The 23,428-nt window shown below is 41.5% G+C and overlaps 1 protein-coding gene across 1 annotated transcript; it reads left to right on the top strand.

The window, feature by feature from the left end:
• The first annotated feature begins 1,008 nt into the window (after nucleotides 1–1,008).
• On the top strand, nucleotides 1,009–22,157 carry LOC126259577 (AP-2 complex subunit sigma). The gene is made up of 4 exons (XM_049956485.1): nucleotides 1,009–1,200; nucleotides 19,963–20,112; nucleotides 21,528–21,701; nucleotides 21,836–22,157. Exons 1-4 carry the CDS (start codon nucleotides 1,066–1,068, stop codon nucleotides 21,935–21,937), a joined length of 561 nt encoding a protein of 186 aa, XP_049812442.1. The 5' UTR covers nucleotides 1,009–1,065; the 3' UTR covers nucleotides 21,938–22,157.
• The last annotated feature ends 1,271 nt before the right edge of the window (nucleotides 22,158–23,428 follow it).

The raw sequence follows: 23,428 nt of genomic DNA on the forward strand, positions 1-23,428 counted from the left end.
AAATTAAGTGACTAATAACAGAAGTGAACGAAATACGTACTAAACATTACGCTTTAGTAAGACACGAATAACTGCACTTAATCTAACCACTTTATCGTCAAAGCAGGTCTTTTCCCACGAATCTGGCACCGATACATGGAGAGTTGAACTGGCTGCTTGTGTGTCGTAGGACTGTTTTACAGCTTTAGATAGATTGTCGAATCTTTGTGGCAGTTTCCCCTTCATAAAAAAAATAAAAAAATAAAGAAAAACAAAAAACACAAAAAAATAAAGTTGTTATATTAACTTAAGTATGTTGTTAAATTAACCTAATTATGTCATGTATTGGAAAATTCGACTCGTTCCACATCATTACGAAATATCGTATTCATGATCCATGGAACTAGTATTAATCTAATCTAATCTCTAATCTAATCATCGTCAGTTGAGGTGGCTTATTTGGGATGTCAAACAGCGTGGGTACTGCATTCCACACGAGTTTTTTATTGTCTGCGTTCATGAACGGGTTTTGTTCGAAATGTAGCGAACAAAACCTAATATTATTATACAGGTAAACTGGGTCTTTTCAAAAGGTCATCTCGTCTGCTATTAACCAGCGATTTTCTGCTCCTAAAACGAAACATTAATCATTACACACATGTATTTTGCAAGTGAATCCTGACGATACAGTTTAGTAACATGATAGTATATGTCTGTCAGGATCCTTAGGAAACCAAAAAAAAGACTGCTGTGGTGTCTTCTACCTGTTGTTGCTGCAATTTATTGCGCTACAAGCGGTCCCGCTTGTAAAAACCATTGCAGAAATCAAAATAAACAACCACTATTCGCTTTCACGATCGCGCCGAACTCACAGTTTAAGCTACTGACCGCTTGGGGCGCTGCTGGCGCGGTAGGCAACAAAATCGAGGCGAAGTGTCGCGACTGTTATGTTCATGGAGGTAAGAATCTTACCTCCATGGTTATGTTAGACTGTGACTATACCTAGAGGGCCCATGCATACGGAGAATATAGGCTCTCTAACGATGTCCTGACCACAGAGACATCTATCAGTGCCTTTGGTGGTCCATGGTCTACAGCCTGTCTCTGGCGAAGTGCTACTTATATACATTTCGGTGTCGCCTCGGAATCCAAATCATCTTTGGAGTCGGACGGATATTCGAAAGGAGGCGTTGTTACTGTGGGAAAGGTGGAAGAAAAATGGTACGTCCGTTTTAAGTTATATATCCTTTTTTTATTTTTATTTTTATTTTTTTACATCTGTGTTTTCCATGAGATTGGATTCAATTCACTTCTCGTTCCGTAGATCCCAGAATGATATGATAGTAGTGGCTGTGGAACGCGTTAGGAAGTATAATATAAAACATAGAACATTTGAATAAAATACTCGTTTCCCAAATCATTTGTCACTTGACTGTCAAACTTCGTGAACACTTTACAGTAAACCGAAACCGCTGATATTTGCAGAAGTGATAGACTGTCAGAATGAAACATTGTTATCCACTTTTAATAAAGTTATACACAAAATGTCTAATGTGTGTTGTTGTGAGCAAGTACGGTCATAAATGAAACCAAACAAATATTTTATTTAAGCTGGTATTACAGTCCCTGCTAAGGTACTCATTTATGGAGTAGTAGGATTTGCCTACTGAAAAGTCTTTCAAACTCCATCTAAACTGTGCTTTATGTGAAACCAAGTTTTTAATGGTTGCTGGCAATTTATTGAAAATGTATGTTCATGAATATTGGACATCCTTTTGGACCAAGGTAAAGACCTAGTCTTTATGAACATTGTTCTCATTCCTAGTACTGATACTATGTATAGAGCTGTTGGTTGGAAACAAACACAATATTTATAACAACTTTCATTAGGCTAATTTATAAGTGTACTGAGAAGCAGTGGTTAGAATACGCAGTTCCTTGAACCGATTGCTATGTGATATTGAATTTACACCGCAAATGAGTCTTATTAAATGCTTTTGCACTCTTAAAACTTGCTCGGTTTGACGAGTCACCCTTAATATGATCCTATGATTTAATACAATAAAAGCAAGCAAAGTATGCAAGGTTTTTTTTCCCACATCTGACATCATTCACATTGCAAATACAGACTTGTTTGGGCTCTTCAGCATTTTGGTGGTATGCCATTCCCAGGTGCTTTTATTATAGAGTTGTAATCCAAGAAATTTAAAACTGTCGACCTCTTCTATATGCCTGTCTTCATATGTTATGCACTTGCTGGGAGGAAATTTGTACATATTCTGAACAGCATATAGTTGGTCTTGTCAAAGCTTAATGCCAGGTGAGATAGCTTTAAACCATTTATTAATATTGTTTAAAATTTGATTAGTAGCCATTACTAAATCTGTACTTGACGTGCTGTTTATTGCAATGTTTGTATCATATGCAAACAAAACAGACTTAGCATCTGGCAATGTAACAGACAAGTCATTGACACACTGTGTTTCCTATTAGTTAAGTAAGACTTGAACCATTTTGCAGCAATGCCAATGGCACCATAAAATTCTAATTTGACAGTGTGTGATGATACATCTTTGTTTCATTTGCTATATACGTCGTCGTTCGAAGACTTTGAGTTCACAGATTGCGAATTGATATGAATTAATAGACATTGATAGCCCATGTCACACATTAACTTAAGTGCATTACATCTGTATTGCAAATTTGAGTGCTTCACGCTTGTCATTACAACAGTTGTTGCTGCTTATGTAGTGTCTGTTAACATGTAAAGATTCAAGTAATTAAGCTGAATAATATGTTAGAGGGGATCAAAATATAAATTATGTTTATATGCAAGAAGTTAATCCATTGCTTGTGTTTAAAAATGGATGTGGTTGTTCTGCTGTCATTAATGTTGACCCTGTCACACTCTTAATTGGCTCGCAGAGTAAGTCGAATTGGGGTGGGGAGGCAGATTGTGAAATCATTCATTCATAATATCAAATTATGTTCATTTTTTAAGTGAAAATATTGTAGCAATATTTCTAGTCATCTGTGTGTTCAATATCTCCACTGAATATTATGTGAACACATTAGCTTTCTCTATTAAGGTTTTTGTTGTATGTGAAAAGCTTCAGAAAATTTCTGTGAAAATGTATAAGTGCAATATGCGTAGACCTACTTATTGTTTTATATATTGGGTTAATAAACGTGTGTGTTACTGTATCTGTTGTCAAGAATTTCAACTAGGCCAGATGTGACCTATACTCTATAAACATTCATTTGCAACATGGGATTGAATGTAGATTTTAAATTACTGCATTTATTAGTAATATTAGCCCTACATGACATTGTCTTCCTTCCAGCGATTGCCATTTGAGTTCATAGAGCATCTCCATTACACTTGCTTGTTGATCAGAGCGACTGGTGCCTTACATAATGGCCCACCTCTGAATTGCTTCAATGATTTCCTTCACTCTGACCTTTTGGGATCCCAGACACTCAAGCAGTACTCAAGAATGGGTCACTGTAGTATGCTGCACGCTGTCTTCTGTGCAGGTTAACAGACATTCCTAAAATTGTCCCAGTAAACCCAGGCAATGAGGATGCAGTCTCCTTTGTGGAGTTATTGCGATTCCTTAATATTCCTGCCTATAAGCTTGAGTCTGTCACCTGCTTTACTGTGACTGAGCGTAAGTGGTTGTTTCATTTCCTATCTTTACAAATTGTTAAACCCAGGTATTTGTATTAGTTGACCAATTCCAGCTGTTAATCATTGGTACTGTAGCCATAGGATACGAACTTTTTTCATTTTGTGAAGTGCACGATTTTACATTTCTGAACATTTGAAGTGATTTGCCTCTCTTTGCACCACTTTGAAATCTTATGTTCTGACTGAATATTTTTTTTCTTTTTCCCCTCCAGAGAGTACTTCATTATAGATAACTGCATCATCTCCAAAAAGTATGAGAAGTATTAACATTGTCTGCATGGTCACCAATATACAACGTGAACAGTAAGGGTATCAACATCTCTGGAGCACTGCTGAAATTACTTCTAACATCTTTTGATTACTCTCCATGCCAAGAAATCCATAGTTCAGACGCAAACCTAACTTGATTCCCATATGATTGTACTTTAGATAATAAGCACGTGTTTGGTAATGAGTCAACTGCATTTCAGAAGTCAAGGAACACTGTACTATCTATCTGACTGCTTTGATCAATGGCTTTCAGGGTGTCATGTGAGAAAAGCAGGAGTTTGGAGTTCATGTGATCAATATTTTCAGAATCTGTGCTGATAGGCATGAGAAGGTAATTCTGTTAGATATCTCAGTACATTTGAGCATCAAAATATGTTCAAAAATTCAACAAGAAGTGGATGTAAAGGGTATTGAACAGCAGTTTTGTGGATCACTTTGGCTGCCCTTCTTGTTGACTAATGACTTTAGCTTTCTTCTACCCACAGGTTGAATTTTATTTTATTTTTATTTTTTAGGGATTTTCAATATCTTATAATTACGAGGATCTAACTAAGCTGCAGATTTGATATAGAAACTGATTGGTATTCCATTAGGCTGTAGAGCTTTCAGCTCTATCTATTTCGCTCCTCTTACCATTGGCATGAGAATCTAACCGATTCTGGGTTTGTAAAGGAACACTTGAAAACAGAGTTAAGTAGTTCTGCTGTTGCTTTGCTACCCTACATTTAAATTCATGTCACATCCATGAGTGTCTGGGTAGTAATTTTGGTGCCTTTGAAAGCCTTTACATATGACTAGAATTTCTGTAGTTTCTGTGAAAGATCTTTAATAATAATGTTAAGGTAGTCATTGAACATTTCACACAATGCCCTCTTGACAGGTGAATGTGTCTCATTTACCATCTGGGTATCCATAGCATGATGCTTTGTTTTGCATCTATTTCTTTAGTGGTTTTTTCAACATTACTGCATACTATAGATTGTCCCTCCCATCAAGAATTGTTCTGCTTGGTACATATCTGTCCAATGCATGATCATATATTCTTTTTAACTTGAGCCATAGTTCACTAAAATGCTTCTATCATGAACTAAAAGTTTCATGTTCCTCAGTAGATGTGAGATGTGACAGTGCTGCTTGTTTATCTGGTTAACTGAATCTTTCCATTTGGTTTAAATGCTAATTTGGTAATTATAGTTGTTACAACTGCTTTGTGGTCATTGATACTGGCCTTATTGTGATCCTCGAAGAGGTAAAGTCTGTCTGTCACCATTAGATGCAAAATATTTTCATCTTCAGTGGGATTCCAAACTGTATATTGTAGATAGTTTTCAGAGGAGGTATTTACTAATGTTTTTCAGGATGTTTCTTCACACCCTTTATTGACAAAACTGCAATTATCCCAGTTGATTGTTTGGCAGTTAAAATCTCCTCTAACGATTAGAGTTGTAGTGAGGAACTTACATACTAGCGGACTGAGGTTGTCTCTTAAATATTTTTTGTTGCATCTGGAGGTTGATAGAAGATTCCAGCTACAAATTTATGTTGACTCGTGATAGTGAGTCTCGCCAAAACAGTCTTGCAGGCAGCTTCAGTTTCTGTCTTGCTGGATTTGAATTGGTCTGCTGTGACATACACCACCTCAATTTCTCATTAGCCTGTCCTTTCAATATATGCTTAAATTTCCCCAAAATTATCACTGCTATCAAGTTTGGGTTTTACCCAACTTTCTGTACCCTGTTGTGTGAGCTTCACTGCTTTTTAGGATCACTTAAAACTCTGGCACTTTGTTGTGAATATTTCAGCAACTGGTCACTAGGATTTTAATACTCTTGCCTACATGGGGCACTTCATTTGAGTTGATTAGTACTTTGTCTCCTCAGACATAAGCCTGTATCCTCCTAAACCTGAGGTCAGAGTCTTAGTGACGGCACTGTTTCCATGGGTTTAGATAACATACAATTCTCTTATGTTTGTACATATTGGGAACAAGTTAACTTAATAACACGAAAAATAATTATCCACAGTGTGCTCACCACACACACATTTGCAGATGGTTACAACCATGGCACTGCTGCTAGGCCTCTCTTACAGTTTCATGTCTTCCTCTCTGCTGGACTGAAAAGTAGCCTTAGAGTCCCCGGGTCGACAGAAGCGTCTGATCCCACGCGTCGGCTTTGACCCGTGACGTAAGGCTGTTGTCGTGTGTGGCGTCATGACGGCGCGGAGTTTGGTTTGAGTGTGGCTGTCTCCAGTTCTGTTTTATCTTATTTTATTTACTTTTCTGATCTGTTCGTTCTATCTCGTGAGATTTTTTTTTTAAATTTAAAAACACTTATTACTTATTTTAATTATCTGTTTCCTCCAATTTCTGTTTTAGTTTATTATATTTATCTTTCTGATCTGTTCGTTCTATCCCGTGAGATTTTTTTTAAAAAAGACAAAAAACACTAATCAGCTACTGAAGCATCTTTATCTTCTATGGGTTGCAGGGGTTACGACCCCTGGGGAGGTGGGTGGGTATTCATGCATGGCTGTCTTCACTTATACATTGTAGCTACGCAAGGTGTCTAAATTTGTTTATTTTTAGTTTGTCCCCCACCCAAAACACCCCATTTCCCGCACTTGTCCCGTTAGTGTCATTAGGCTTCTTGTGGAAAGTGTGTGTGTTTGTTTTTGTTTCCGCCATATTTGTGACGTCATGGGTCAAAGCAGACGGGCAGGATCGGACGCTTCCGTATTTCCGAGCCTCCTCATGATAAATTCAGAAAAAAAGCTGAGACATTAGAATTATGTGCTATCAGACTTCACTGTAAGCTTTTCCTACAAATACTGTAGACTATTATGCAACAGAAGTGTTAATGAACTAGGTTAGATTAGTACTTGTTCCATAGATCATAATACGACACTTCGTAATGTTGTAGAACATGTCAGGTTAATAAAAGGTGTCTGTACAAGATATTACGTTACACAAAATATTACATGACACTTAATTTTTTTTTTGTGGGGGTGGGGAAATTATCCAAAAATTCATTTAATGAAGAGTTTCCATTCAGAAATTCTTTTAAATACTATATGGCTATCTGTCAGACTTTAGATGCTATTAAGTAAGTGATCAAAGACTTTTATGGCAGCATAATTTACCCCTTTCTGAGCCAAAGTTAGATTTAACTTTGAGTAGTGAAGATCATCCTTTCTCCTAGTGTTGTAGCCATGTTCACTGCTATTACTTTCGAATTCATTCTGATTGTTAATAACAAATTTCATACGTGAATATATATATTGTGCCCCCCAGGGGGTCCACAACTCTTTTTGTGGATACGTGAGTAGCGAGCACGGGAGCCCGGGCTAATGTGGCCCTCCTTCCTTTCCGGGCTGCATACCTTCCTTTTCCGCATCCTTCCCTATCCCCCATCTTCGCCCCCCTCCCCTCACCTCTGGCTCTTTACTTCCCTTTCTCCCCCTCTGGGAGTATGGTTTGTACCTACGTCCAGAGATGGATGCTCGTAAATGTAACACATTCTTCGCCTTCTCTGCTTCTATGTCTTCATCCTTCCTTTGTCCTTCTCTTTTTCTTACCTCCTCTCTTTACCCTTTTCTCTGCTGTGGCGTTTGAGACCTCTCTTCTTTCCTCTCCCTTTCTTTGTTTTTTCCTTTCTCTTTCTTCCTCCCTGTGCGTGTCTGAAGGCCGACCCACGCATTTTCGTGCGTAGCCGGTGACGGGGTAACGCGTAATTCCCCGCCCCGGGTAGACGGGTAGGACACGTACGTACCTCATGGTAACGGCCAGGCCCAGGGAGGGGTGATTACCCGAGCTGATACCTTCCAAAAGTGCCGATTGCTCCCTCCGTCCGTTTGTCAGGAGGTGTGACCTGAGGTGTGAACAATCACCTAAGGCGGGAGTGCCCTCAGAGCGGGCCCCCATAAGGGAGGAGCGCGCCATCGGAGACGCTGGTAATCGTGGGGATTCTTCCGCAATGGTTTCCTCATCTTCCACTATATCTGCTCACAAGCGTAAGGTCACTGAGTCTCAGCCACAGACAGTTCTTCCATCGTTGCCACAGTTCCTTGTTGTTTCTCGGTCTGACGAAGGTCACGGCTTCTCCACGGCCAACCCTTTCATTATTCAGAAAGGTGTCGACGCAATTGCAGGTCCTGTAAAGTCTTTCTCCAGATTACGGAATGGCACCTTGTTGTTAGAAACAGTCAGTGCCCTCCAGGCACAAAAATTGCTGCGTACTTCACTGCTCCACACCTTCCCTGTCTGGGTTGAAGCGCACCGCACTTTAAATTCCTCACGTGGAGTCGTTTATACACGCTCCCTCGACGGATTGTCTGACGAGGAAATTCAGCACTACCTGTCTGACCAGGGCGTAACGGCTGTTCATAGAGTTATGAAAAGGGTTGACACGAACATCATTCCAACCTGCACTGTCTTCTTGACAGTTGACACAGTTCAACTCCCATCGAAAATCAAAGCAGGCTATGAGATAATTTCCGTTCGCCCTTACATCCCAAACCCTACGCGTTGCTATCGGTGTCAGCGGTTCAATCACACCAGCCAGTCCTGTTCCAATCCGGCCAAATGTGTTACGTGTGGCAAGGATGCCCATGAGGGTGCTTGTCCACCTCCATCCCCTCGTTGCATCAACTGTATGGGTGACCATGCTGCTTCCTCTCGAGATTGTCCCATTTTTAAAGACGAAAAGCTCATTCAGGAAATCAGAGTGAAGGAAAAGGTGTCGACCTTTGCTGTTCGAAAATTATTCGCAAGTCGAAAGCCCACTGTGCCTCAGACAGGAAAATACAGCACTGTCCTTGCCTCTCCTCGGCCAACAAAGGAGGTGGCCACACATACTTGTGATCTCACCTTTAGTGACACGATAGTCAGATCGGCCAGCGCAAAGATCGCCCCTTAAACCTTCCCACTTTCGACTGCTCACTCTATGGCTCACCCTTCATCGGGTTCTGCTAAATCTTGAGCCCAAAAGTCAGACACCAAGACTTCGATAAAAGAGCATACTCGTGAAGATTTTTTACGTACCCCAACTTCACAACCATCGGTTCCTCCTTCATCTAAACATCATGTTTCCAAGAAGGCTAATAAGAAACCCAGTTCATCTCCTTCTCCGCCAAGGCGTGTCTCATCTACAGCACCACCTGGCGGAAATCGCCCTCGGCCGTCTTCTGTGTCGCCGAGACGCACTGCTGGCGGCTGATCAACCGGCCGATTGCTGCTCCTGAACAACCTATGGATCAGGATCTTCTGCCTTCGGCTGAATGCCATTCCATGCTGTCGGTCACAAGCTCTGAGCAGTCGTTGAGTTGACGGAAACCTTGGTCACATTCCTCCATTTTCTGTTCACCCTATGTCCATTATCCACTGGAATATCCGCTGCATTTGAGCCAGTCAGGATGAATTGTCGATCCTCTTACAATCCTACTCGCCGGTCATCTTCTGTCTTCAGGAAACAAAGCTGCGTCCCCATGACCGCTTTGTTTTCCTCCATTTTCAGTCCGTCCGATTTGATCTCCCCTCTGTTGAAGGCACTCCAGCCCATGGAGGACTCATGATTCTTCTCCATGATACTCTCCATTATCACCCACTCCCCTTAATACTACTTCCTTCCAAGCTGTCGCTGTCCGTCTTTCCCTTTCTGGATATACTTTTTCTCTTTGTACTGTATACATTCCATCGTCCACACCAATGGGACGAGCTGATCTCCTTCATCTTCTTGGTCAGCTTCCGCCCCCCTATTTGCTGGTTGAGGACTTCAATGCCCACCACCCGCTTTGGGGATCTCCACATCCTTGTCCACGTGGCTCACTATTGCTAGACGTCTTCCACCAAGCGGATCTAGTTTGCCTCAACACTGGGGTCCCTACATTTTTGTCTGCCTCCACGACAAATTTCTCTCATTTGGACCTTTCGGTTGGTACTGTTCCGCTAGCTCGGCGCTTCGAATGGTTCGCCCTTGATGATACACACTCGAGTGACCACTTTCCATGTGTCCTTAGACTGCAGCTTCAACTGCCATATAAGCGCCCGCGACGCTGGAAGTTTGTTGAAGCCGATTGGACACTTTTTTCGTCTCTAGTGACATTCGATGACCGTCACTTTCCTAGCGTCGACGATGAGGTCACACATATTACAGACGTTATTCTTACAGCTGCGGAACGTTAAATACCATGCACCTCCGAATTGCCCCGGCGCCCCCCAGTTCCTTGGTGGAACAAGGCATGCCGTGACGCAATATGTGAGTAGTGACGTGCTATTCGCGTTTTCCACCACCATCCTACTTTGGCCAACTATCCGCTATAAGCCGTTCCGTGCGCGATGCCGTCGCGTCATCCACGATAGCAAGAAGGCAAGCTGGAAATTCTTTATTAGCTCATTTAACACCTTCACTCCCTCCTCGGAAGTTTGGTTTCGGATTCGACGGTTATCAGGTGCGCCTAGTTTCTCCCCGGTCTCTGGGCTCACTGTCGCCCGTGATAAGTTAGTGGACCCCGTCGCAATTTCTAACTCATTGGGTCAACACTTTGCTGGGATTTCGAGCTCTTCAAATTACTCGCCAGCGTTTCTCCCGAAGAAACGTGCAGTGGAACTGCATCTCTTGCTTTCTTCTCTCAAAATCACGAAAGCTATAATACTGTTTTCTCAATGCGGGAACTCCAACATCCACTCTCTTCTTCTCGCTCCTCCGCCCCAGGACCGGATGGTATCCACATCCAAATGTTGCTGCATTTATTAGCCCATAGTCTGCGTTACCTCCTTCGCCTTTATAATCGAATTTGGACCGACAGTACTTTTCCCAGATGATGGCGGGAAGCTATCGTCGTTCCTGTTCCGAAACCTGGAAATGACAAACATCTCCCCTCTAGCTATCGACACATTTCTCTCACGAGTAGTGTATGTAAGGTTTTGCAGCGTATGGTGAATTGCCGTTTAGCTTGGTGGCTGGAGTCCCGCAGTCTTTTAACACCTGCCCAATGCGGTTTCCGAAAGCATCGTTCTGCAGTTGACAGTCTTGTTGCTCTCTCCACTTATATCATGAACAATTTTCTCCGGAAACACCAAACAGTAGCAATATTTTTTGATCTGGAGAGAGCATACGATACCTGTTGGAGGACAGGCATCCTCCGCACACTGTTCTCTTGGGGCTTTTGAGGTCGGCTGCCCCTTTTTCTTCGCGAATTTATAGCAGAGCGCACATTTAGAGTGCGGGTGAACACTACTCTCTCCCGTACTCTCTCCCGTACTTTCTCCCAAGAAAACAGGGTACCCCCAGGGCTCCCTGCTGAGTGTTGTACTGTTTGCCATTGCCATAAATCCAATTATGGATTGTCTCCTTCCTGATGTCTCGGGCTCCCTCTTTGTGGACAATTTTGCGATCTACTACAGCTCCCAACGGACCAGCCTTCTTGAACGACGTCTTCAAGGATGTCTCGATCATCTCCACTCTTGGAGCATCGAAACCGGCTTCCGTTTTTCTTCCAGTAAGACCGTTTGTGTTAATTTTTGGCGACGTAAGGAGTTTCTTCCGCCCTCCTTACATCTAGGTCCTGTCAACCTTCCGTTTTCCAACGTCGCTAAATTCTTGGGTCTTATGTTTGACAGAAAACTGTGCTGGTCCTCTCACGTTTCCTCTCTTTCGGCTCGCTGTCTGCGATCCCTCAACACCCTCCGTGTCCTGAATGGTACCTCCTGGGGAGCGGACCGAGTGGTCCTTCTCCGCCTCTATCGCGCCTTAGTGTGCTCGAAATTGGACTATGGAAGCATAGTCTACTCCTCTGCTCGGCCGTCTATTCTTCGGCGTCTCGACTCTATCCACCACTGTGGATTACGTTTAGTGTCTGGAGCTTTTTACACCAGCCCTGTGGAAAGCCTTTATGCCGAGACTGCTGAACCTCCGCTGTCCAATCGGCGTGCAGTCCTTCTGAGTCGTTATGCTAGCCATCTGTCTTCCATGCCTGCTAATCCAGCCCATGACATTTTTTCGACACCTCCTTTGATGTAGGGTATGCAGGCCGCCCCTCCTCCCTACTACCACCGGGAGTCCGCTTCCGTCAACTGCGCCATTCTCTGTCCTTCCGCTTTCCTAAAACCTTCTTGACAACTTGGGGTACAGCACCGCCTTGGCTCCGTCCCCGGATCGGCCTGCTCCGTGACCTTTGTCGATTTCCCAAGGATGGTACCCCTTCACTTGTTTATCGTCGGGCATTTGCTGCTCTATGTGCACAAATTAAGGAAGCCACATTTATTTTCACTGATGGCTCGAAAACATCGTTAGGTGTAGGGAGTGCCTATATTGTTGGCGACACCCCAAATCGATTTCGGCTTCCCGACCAGCGTTCGGTGTATACTGCGGAGCTTTAGCTGTGCTCCAGGCTGTCCAATACATCCGCCGCCATCAGTGGATACAGTATGTTATCTGTTCAGATTCTCTCAGCTCTCTACTCAGTCTCCAAGCTCTCTACCCTGTCCACCCTCTGGTCCACCGGATTCAGGACTGTCTGCGCTTGCTCCACCTGGGGGGTCGTCTCGGTGGCGTTCCTCTGGCTCCCAGGACACGTTGATATCTGTGGAAATGAGGCGGCCGATATAGCGGCCAACGCTGCAGTCTCTCTTCTTCGGCCAGCTATTCGATCGATTCCCTTCGCTGATCTATGGAGCGTTTTATGTCGTCGTGTTGTTCTTTTATGGTACGCACATTGGTCGACACTTCCCCATAATAAATTGCGGGACGTGAAAGCTCTTCCCTGTGCTTCGACCTCTTCCTCCCGAACGCGTCGTCGGGAGGAGGTAATTTTAACTAGGCTTCGGATAGGGCACTGTCTTTTTAGCCATCGACATCTTTTAAGCGGCGATCCTCCCCCACTCTGTCCCCACTGCTCTCAGCTGTGGACAGTAAGACACCTTTTAATTGAGTGCCCCTATTTTACTCCGTTACGCGCCCGTCTACAGCTGTCGCCTGATATATCGTCCATTTTAGCAGACGACACGCGCTCGCCGATCGCGTTCTCGAGTGTTAGTGCCAGTGATATGACGTCAGTCATTTGAAGCTTTTTTTGGGGACAACCAACCCCTTCCTGTAGTGGATTTTTAAGCTTTCCTTCTGCTTTTAGTTTCCCCAATCTATTGAGTTTCGTTCCCATTGCTGCTGGTTTCCATTTTCGTTTTTTACTGTTTCCTAAGTCACGGACCGGGTGCTAATGACCATTTTTAAAAACACAGATGATGTGACTTACCAAACGAAAGTGCTGGCAAGTCGATAGACACACAAACATACACACGAAATTAAAACTTTCGCAACTAACTGTTGCCTCATCAGGAAAGAGGGAAGGAGAGGGAAAGACGAAAGGATGTGGGTTTTAAGGGAGAGGGTAAGGAGTCATTCCAATCGCGGGAGCGGAAAGACTTACCTTAGGGGGAAAAAAGGACAGGTATACACTCGTGCGCGCGCGGACACACACACACACACACACACACACACACACACACACACACACACACACACATTTGTAAAGGCCTTTACAAATGTCTGCTTGTGTCTGTGTATGTGCGGATGGATGATATATATCTGTGTGTGTGTGTGTGTGTGTGTGTGTGTGTGTGTGTGTGTGTGTGTACCTGTCCTTTTTTCCCCCTAAGGTAAGTCTTTCCGCTCCTGGGATTGGAATGACTCCTTACCCTCTCCCTTAAAACCCACATCCTTTCGTCTTTCCCTCTCCTTCCCTCTTTCCTGATGAGGCAACAGTTTGTTGCGAAAGCTTGAATTTCGTATGTATGTTTGTGTTTGTTTGTGTGTCTATCGACCTGCCAGCACTTTCGTTCGGTAAGTCACATCATCTATCCCTAGCTCTTTAAATAAGTGTCTGCAGGATGATCTTGGATGAGCTCCAGCAATTATTCTGATTACACGCTTTTGTGCAATGAAAACTCTTTTACTCAATGTTGAGTCACCCCAGAATATGATGCCATACGAAAGCAGAGAATGAAAATAGGTGTGGTAAGCTAATTTACTGAGATGTATATCGCCAAAATTTGCAATGACCCTAATAGCGTAAGTAGCTGAACTCAAACATTTCAGCAGATCTTCAGTGTGTTTTTTTCCAGTTCAACCCCTCATCAATGCATGCACCTAGAAATTTTGAGTATTCTACCTTAGCTACCAATTTCTGATCAAAGTCTATATTTATTAATGGTGTCATTCCATTTACTGTGTGGAACTGTATATACTGTGTTTTGTCAAAGTTTAATGAGAGCCCATTTGCAGAGAACCACTTAATGATTTTCTGAAAAATATTGTTTACAATTTCATCAGATAATTCTTGTCTGTTGGGTGTGATAGCTATACTTGTATCATCGGCAAAAAGTACCAGCTTTGCATCTTCGTGAATATAGACTGGCAAGTCATTAATGTGTATTAAGAACAGCAGAGGACCCAAGACCGAACCTTGCGGCACCCCATTCTTGATTGTTCCTCAGTTTGAGATATCACCGGTTTTTTCATTTTATGGGAACTGCTCATTTCAACTTCCTGCACTCTTCCAGTTATGTATGATTTAAACCATTTGAGCACTGTCCCTTTCATACTACAATACTTGAGCTTATCTAGAAGTATTTCATGATTTACACAATCAAAAGCCTTTGAGAGATCACAAAAAATCCCAACGGGTGCCTTCCAGTTACTCAGAGCATTGAATATTTCATTAGTGAAAGTATATATAGCATTTTCCATTGAAAAACCTTTCTGGATACTAAAATGACGATTTGTTAAAACTTTATTTTTACATAGATGTGAAGCTACTGTACAATACATTACTTTTACGAGAATTTTGGATAAGGCAGTCAGAAGGGAGATTGGGGGGTAGTTGTTATAAGACGTATCCCCTTATTTATGCAATGGTTTAACAATGGCATACTTCAGCCTCTCTGGGGAAAATAACCTTCTTCAGAGAGCTATTACATATGTGGCTAAGAATCCCACTTATCTGTTGGGAACAAGCTTTTATTATCCTGCTAGAAATGCCATCAATTCCATGTGAGCTTTTATTCTTGAGAGAGTTTATCATCTTCCTAATTTCAGGAGGAGAGGTGGGTGGAATTTCAATTGTATGAAATTGTGTGGGTAAGGCTTCTTCCATTAACTGCCTTGCTTCTTGTAATGAACGTTTAGATCCTATTTTCTCTACAACATTTAAAAAATGATTATTCAAAAAGTTTTAGACTTCTGGCTTGTTGTTTGTCAAGTTTCCATTCGCTTTGATGATAATGCCGTCGTCCTGTACTCTTGGTTGCCCTGTCTCCCTTGTAATAATGTTCCAAATTATTTTGATTTTGTTATCAGAGGTATTAATCTCAGACATAATGCACATGCTTCTGGATATTTTAATAACCTTTCTTAATGTAGCACAGTACTTTTTATAATACAGAGTGCGTTTCATAAGTAATGCGACCAATTTTTTTCTGATGCAATGGTACACCACTGCGTGTTGTAACCGGCTGTGCTAAGTGGAGGGGGGTGTTAGCTTCAAAACGCTCTTTGTCTCATTCGGCTGCGAGTTGCCGGAGAGTCAGGACATGCGTTTCCATCAACTCTGTTTTGAGTTTATGTAACACAGCACAATGGATCATTTTGTAGAGCAATGGTACGGTATCAGATTTTGCGTTCAACCTGGGAAGTCCGCCACCGAAACGTTTCCCTTACTTCAGCATGCCTTTGGGACTGATTGCCTGTCCAAATCACAAGTTTTCCGATGGCACAAGTAGTTCATGGAGGGCCAAGAGGAGATCACCGCCGAACCTCTCAGCGGATGGCCATCAGCCGCACGAGTCGACGAAAATGTGATGCGTGTGCGTGATTGTTTGAACTCTGACAGACGGCTGAGCGTTCAATTGATAGCACTAACTCTAAACATGTCAAAAACAACCGTTTTCTGCATTGTGACTGAAGATTTGAATGTGAGAAAGGTGTGTGCCAAACTTGTCTTAAAAGTGTTGACCAACGAACACAAGCACATGTGAGTGCTTCAATGCCGAGAAATGTTGGAAATGTGTGAAAATGATCCTCATTTAATAAACTCGGGTATCACTGGTGATGAGCTTTGGATTTTTGAGTATGGCCCTGAGACAAAAAGGCAGAGTTCAGAGTGGCACACCCCATCGTCGCCCCATCCCAAGAAGGCACACATGAGCAAGTCCAGGATCAAAACCATGCTCATTGTCTTCTTTGACGTCAGAGGCATTGTCCACCACGAATTCATACCTACCGGAACTACAGTGAACTCAACTTTCTACTTGGAAGTGCTCAAAAGATTGAAAAGGAGGGTCTCACACTGCCGAAGTGACATCGAGGACACATGGAAAGTTCACCACGACAACATGCTGAGTCACAGTGCCTTCATTGTCAAGGACTTCCTGGCCAGGACCAAGACCCATTGGTTCCCCAGTCTCCCTACAGTCCTGACCTTGCTCCTGCTGACTTTTTTTTGTTTCCTCGGTTAAAAGGAGTCATGAAAGGAAAACATTGGGACACGATTGAAAGCATCCAGGCGCATGTTACATCAGCTCTAAAGGACATTCCGGAAAAGGCATTCCAGGATGCCTTCCAGGCATGGAAACACCACCTCTAGAAGTGTATCGACGCAAGAGGGTGCTATTTTGAAAATTTTTGATTATTTGTATGAATATATTCAATAAATGATTTTTTATGAATTTGGTCGTATTACTTATGGAATGCACCTTGTGTTTGGCTGTTTCTGGGTCCTTACTCTTCCTTGTTGTTAGATACAGTTCCCTTTTGTGGTTACAAGGTATTTTTATTCCTTTAGTAAGCCAAGGTTTTTTGCATGGTTTCTTATAATTAGATTAAACTACTTTCTTGAGGAAACAGTTTTCAAATTCTCTTAAAAGTGTATTATGAAATAAATTATATTTTAAATTAGCATCGGGTTCCTTGTACACCTCGCCCCAGTCTGACTGCTGAAGATTTTCCCTGAAATTTCTAATTGTTGAGTCATTAATTGAATGTGCAACTTTGGAGTGTAGTTTTGAATTACTGAATGGAGCTATGTCATGTACTGTAACTAGCTGAGCACCACATCAGAAAGGCCATTCTCAACAGGACAAGAATTTAAGTTTTCAAACTTATCTTGGTCTATAAAAGTGTTATCTATCAATGTGCTGCTGTCCTTTACTACCCGAGTAGGAAAATCAATGACAGACGTCAAATTGAAAGAAACGAGCAAGACTTCCAGGTCATTCTCCTCTTGGAGCTCTTGAGGTAATTATGTAGTCTGAGTTGTTAAAGTAGTTGGGGCATACCCTTTGATTTGAATCAATGTTTCATGTCTTTCAACTTCTTGGGCAAATTGTTATATGGTTTCAATCGGATATAAAATGCTTTTTAGAGTTTTCATTTATTCCCTTGGTAAATGTTAGTCCAAATTATCTTGTTCCACGATGACGTGTGGAACTATTTGGACACATTTGTTTCTTTTCCTGCTGTATACAACAGACTGGTAGATAAACTCATTTGGTACAGTAAGGATACTAAGTTTTTGAAATATTTCTTTACTATTTGGAGTTATTCTTATTACCCTTTCCTGCAATTTGAAAATTGTATCCCTGTTTTGTGTATTTGATCCTCTGAAAATAATTCCCAACTCCCTGAGGGTATAACATGCTCTGGCGGTTTCTGGTTATTAAGGGTGGTACAGGTGTGCAAGACTCGCACTCCCCCCTTGGCTATTGAACTTACTTGGAGTCGCTTCGCCGATCTTTTCCGGATAGCTGGCTGCGATGTCCTGCACAACCTCTTCTCCGAAGATAAGAATCTACTTTGCAGGAATTTTTTATACTTTTAAAATAACTCTGTACACTCGAGAATACTTTGAACTCAATCTCACATTGAGACTAGAGTGGAGCATGCGTTTGACTTACATATTACGAGGCATTACCAAATGCTTAAGTCTTGACTTGATACAACAACAAATCCATCAAGGCGGTTATATAACTGGGGATCCTAGCGCCATTAAAACAAGTAAGACTGCGTATAGTGACAAGATAACTTACAGCTACCTCCACAAAAGCAGTATGACCTTGATATCAGTGATTTGCTGCAACTCTTGGTTGTCCGCCATGTCAAGACGAGTATGCTGTAAGTACTAAACTATATGACAGTATAAGAGGATGAGAACACAATACAGGATAGTATAAGACTTCAGGAGAATTCGGTGTGGGAAAACGAAGATGAAAGTAACACCGAACCCACTTCGGGATCTGACGGTCGTCACTCCGCCCGTTAACACAGAATGTTAATGTCCCTGGGGAATGATGTGACTCCGCCCGGATCCCATGGATCTGCTCTAAACCTCGCTTGAGCAAGTGCACAACACCAACCTATCTGAACTCTGGAGATGGGAACTTGCTCTTCAATATATCCTCTCTTCCCGTTACCCACCAGGCCTCAATCTCCGCTAATTTCAAGTTGCCGCCACTCATACCTCACCTGTCATTCAACAACATCTTTGCCTCTGCACTTCCGCCTCGACTGACATCTCTGCCCAAACTCCTTGTCTTTAAATATGTCTGCTTGTGTCTGTGTGTGCCTTGTCTTTAAATATGTGTGTGTGTGTGTGTGTGTGTGTGTGTGTGTGTGTGTGTGTGTGTGTACCCGTCCTTTTTTTCCCCCTAAGGTAAGTCTTTCCACTCCCGGGATTGGAATGACTCCTTACCCTCTCCCTTAAAACCCACATCCTTTCGTCTTTCCCTCTCCTTCCCTCTTTCCTGACGAAGCAACCGTTGGTTGCGAAAGCTAGAATTTTGTGTGTATGTTTGTGTTTGTTTGTGTGTCTATCGACCTGCCAGCACTTTCGTTCAGTAAGTCACATCATCTTTGTTTTTAACTTTGTATTCACTGAGTCTAACTTCAGACTTAATCCCTTAATTAAATTTGCTACTTCAGTTCAGTCTGGCGTGACCTCAGTCACTGTCATCGCCATGGCTGTTCCTACAGTTTCTATAGGTTGTTGTTCCTTCTCCATAGACCTAATTTTCTTCGATCTTGTTATCATTAAAAAAAATCACCTCTGTAAATAATGACCACCTTAGTTCATATTCAAATAGTTATTATCTTGAGTTCATCTGGCATAGGATTGTAGGCTGCGTCGGTGTGGTGTAGAAACAGCACTGGTGAACCGCACGGGTGTCAGCAGCGTGAAATGTTGGTCGCAGTGTCGGCGGGCACGAAGTCAGCAACTCAAAGAGCAACCAGCTACGATGGCGGGCTACTGCGACTGCGTCGGCATAAACTGGTTACTGCGTGTGTGAGGATTGCTTCATCCCCACCACCAAATCTTCTCAATCGAATCTTGCAGACCAATTTTTTCATCTCATTATTATATGTTACTATGGAAACTTGTAACGTTCTCTCATCTCAATCTTCTTCAAAAAATTCCTGTTCTCTGTGTCCTGTTCACATTGGTCGCCATGTTTTGGCGGTTTCCAGTGATGAAGGGTGGCAGTGTGGTACTGGTGTGTAAGACACACTCTCCCCCCCCCCCCCCCCCTTGGTTATCGAACTTACTTGGTGTTGCTTCGACGATCTTCTTTTCTGGGCCGGCTGCAATGTCCTGCACAACTTCTTCTCCGAAGATAAGATGCTACTTTGGAGGAATTTTTTATATTTTTAAAATAACTCCACACACTCGAGAATACTTTGAACTCAGTCTCACCGTATTTTCATCGCACATAGCAGTTTTCATGCAACTAAAACATTTTTCATAAGCCTGACACCTTTTGGTCCGTCAGAAACTATCACATTCATTTTTCCATATATACAGTCTACAAATCCCTCAAAGTTTAACAAGACAACTGTCTGGACAGTACAAAAGTAAGAGAGAGAATGAATAAGAAATTGTCTTTTCTCTTCTTTCAACAACATTCGGATATTGACGCAATAATGTATGCTGGACACTTTGTAGGAGGAAAAGCATTTGAAAAGGAATGATTGTTGCAGATACGTTTCATACTGATCCAAAATCGAGCTGGCAAGACTAGGTTGGCCAAATGGTATATGAATTTTGATGATGATGAAAAGCAAAAATTAATTGAAGAAGTGCATGCTGTGGTCACCGTAAGGGATGCCAAACACACCAACTTTGTTGAGGTTTGTACACTGACTCTAAACATGTTCTAGAACAGCCCTGTGACAGACTTGGAATGAATTAATATGCTTAATTGACCTTTAGATTTGTTTACCAATTCTGCTCTGGTAGATACAGTGAAACCTCTATATAACGTTTTTCAAGGGACCACAAATTCTGAACACTGTATAGAGGAAAACACTATAAAGAGGAAGGCTTCCAAATAATAATTATAGGGCATTACTGAAGATCGGGATACCACTAATCAGCTTTGACAAATGGTGCCATAGATGACATTTTAAATTTTCATAACACTGTAATATGATACTCATTGCAAATGATCAATGTATCAAATGATTAGTTTTTTGTAATTAAAACATGGGGCCTGGTATGTGGATGGCTGAAAGTAAATGGATCAGTTTGTACTGTAAAAAGTTATAACAGATTCTTAAGATATGACATCATTGTCCAAAGCTGACAGGTGGTATCCTGTTCTTCAGTTGACCCAATTCTAGAATATGAGCCAGTCCTCAATACTTTGTACTCCTATGGTTGCCATATTGTCATCCACAGCCACAAAGTCCTCAAAAGTGACACAATCACTGCCTATTAATTCCTGAAAGTCTTGCAAATCAAATCGATGGTTTCAAACGCATACGTTTCGAATTTCCACAATTGTCAAACCCTTCCATTATCGACGATCTGTTTCTCGTAATAGTGTTGTGTGTTGGGGGGGGCAGTTCAAATTGCTTCGCTAGCTTCATACGACTCACCAGGAGATGCCTCCACTTTTTTAATAACAGAAACCTTCTCTTCCAGATAAATGTTCTTCCGCTTTTCACTCATGTCCACTGATGAAACCTTAAATAAAGTTATATCGAAGACACACTCTTACTAGACACGCTAACTGTCTGCTGCTCAGCTCACACAGTACACTACGAATACAAAGCATTGACTGAAATGGCGCCAAAAAGATCACAAGCAGATTGTGTGTCACATGTCACGTGACCGGGTTCTGCTGCTGACATATGAAACACGCTGAGCGCGGGCTTTCCGAGCCAGTGCAAACTGTGATCCACAGAACAGAAAACGATGCGTCTACATCCAGTCACTTAAACGTTATAAAGAGGTAAATAATTGACCAGGGTTACAAAAATATGAGCGTTACATGGAGGAAATTGTAATATAGAGGAAATGCAGTAAAGAGGAAAATTTAACATTGTTTAAATGGGCTTTTAGTCAGGACCGAAGAAAACAGACGTAACATAGAGGAAAACATTATATGGAGGAACATTATAAAGAGGTTTCACTGTATAATGCATTTTTAGTTTTCATGGTGTGTATAAAAGTTATTGGGATTTGAAGACTTTTGTGCTTTTATAACTACATCACAAAGTTGTATATCATTAGTGAGTAATTTATTTGCTCCATTTTCCAGTTTCGAAACTTCAAAATTGTGTACAGGCGATATGCTGGCCTTTATTTCTGCATTTGTGTAGATGTGAATGACAATAATCTCTGCTATCTGGAAGCTATTCATAATTTTGTAGAAGTATTAAATGAGTACTTCCACAATGTCTGTGAGTTGGATCTAGTCTTCAATTTTTATAAGGTATGGATTTGTTTCTTATCCAATAAATGAATTTAATCTCTTTTTACTGTGCTTGCAGATTACTTCTGAAATATTGTTTGTATATGTTCAGAATAGGAAACTTCCATGTCTTACAAACTTGTTAAACATTACAGGTGTACACAGTTGTGGATGAAATGTTTCTAGCTGGAGAAATAAGAGAAACCAGCCAGACAAAAGTTTTAAAACAGCTCCTGATGCTGAATTCGCTGGAATAAGCAAGACTTGTGTGTTTCAAATAATTTGTAAATAATCATGTAAACATTTTTGACATATATTTGTGTGCCAAGATCTGACAGTTGATTGTTGGTCATATATAATTTCATTGTTATACATTCCTTTAAGTTAAGTTTAAGATATTTTTTGAAGTACAGAAAAAGCAATATTATATTCTCTTTATTAATACTGTTTCATTTTATTAAAATGTTCCACAAAATATACTCGTGAAGTACTACTTGTTCCTTTTTTGAAGAGTTATGGCGCATTGTCTCACAGGAGCAGCAGTTTAGATAGGTATATGACTTCTGACTGATATTCATTTTCTTTCCGTGCTCTACGAACCTTAGTGGTCAGTAAAATGTGTGAAGAGTATCTCTGTTGAATATATCACCAAATTTAAACCATTTCAAATTAAATTCATGTAACATATTTATAACTCCACATCTTAATCAGGTCCAGCCCCACCCCCATCAAATATGTAGACAAATCACACACATTGCCGTCCACTATGGCTGTGCCGGAAAAGCAGCACTGACACTGAGGCAGTCACCATGTTGTAGCCCTTCATAAAGTGAACAAGTAATACCAAAATTCATATGCATAATGGACTACTGTATCTCTAGCTTTATTTGTATCTTAATTTGTTGATATATCAACAGTGGTTTATGAAACATGAAATGATCAGAGTTGCAGTATGAATTATAGTGCTCTGTTATGTTTAGATGTAAGCCATTATAAAGTATGATACCACTTGTGCTAAACGAAGTAGTGTAACAAGTAAGCAGATCAACCATGGATCAAATTCCTCTTCTCTTGCCTTTGGCAGGCTACTCCTAATATGTTAAACATCTACATCTAAACTCTGAAATGTGAAGTCCGTGGCATAGGGTACTTCCCATTGCACCAGTTTTAGGACTTCATCCCATTCCATTTGTCAGTGGAGCAAAGGAAGAATGATTGCTTAAACCCAATGCTTTAGATTACAAGAAAAAAAAAAATTAAAACCAAAGTCAGAATTAATTTTAGCTTGTGATTTAGACTAACATATTAATAAAATCTTCAACTTTTGTGGTCCTGTCTTCCTCAGTTGCGTGTAATATTACGGTATATTGATAATTTTTACTTATGGACAGTCTGACAGCAACTGAATAAAACACAATTTTAGTGCCATACGCGTTTCGCCTTTATTTTCTGCAAGGCATCGTCAGTGGCAGGTTGCGTGGACAATTTCTTACATATTACGCTTCTGTTGCATTTTTGGTGTTGTTCTTCTTCTTATGAATGCCAATTTGCGGTTTTTTCCCCACATTCCACAGCACTATGAACTGAACGCTTGTTTCAATGCCAAACATAGTGCTATGGAATGTGGGGGAAAAACCGCAAATTGGCATTCATAAGAAGAAAAACACCAAAAATGCAACAGTAAGAAATTGTCCACGCAGCCTGCCACTGATGATGCCTTGCAGAAAATAAAGGTGAAACGCGTATGG

Source organism: Schistocerca nitens, chromosome 5 (genome assembly GCF_023898315.1).
Source record: "Schistocerca nitens isolate TAMUIC-IGC-003100 chromosome 5, iqSchNite1.1, whole genome shotgun sequence".
Lineage (NCBI taxonomy): Eukaryota > Metazoa > Arthropoda > Insecta > Orthoptera > Acrididae > Schistocerca > Schistocerca nitens.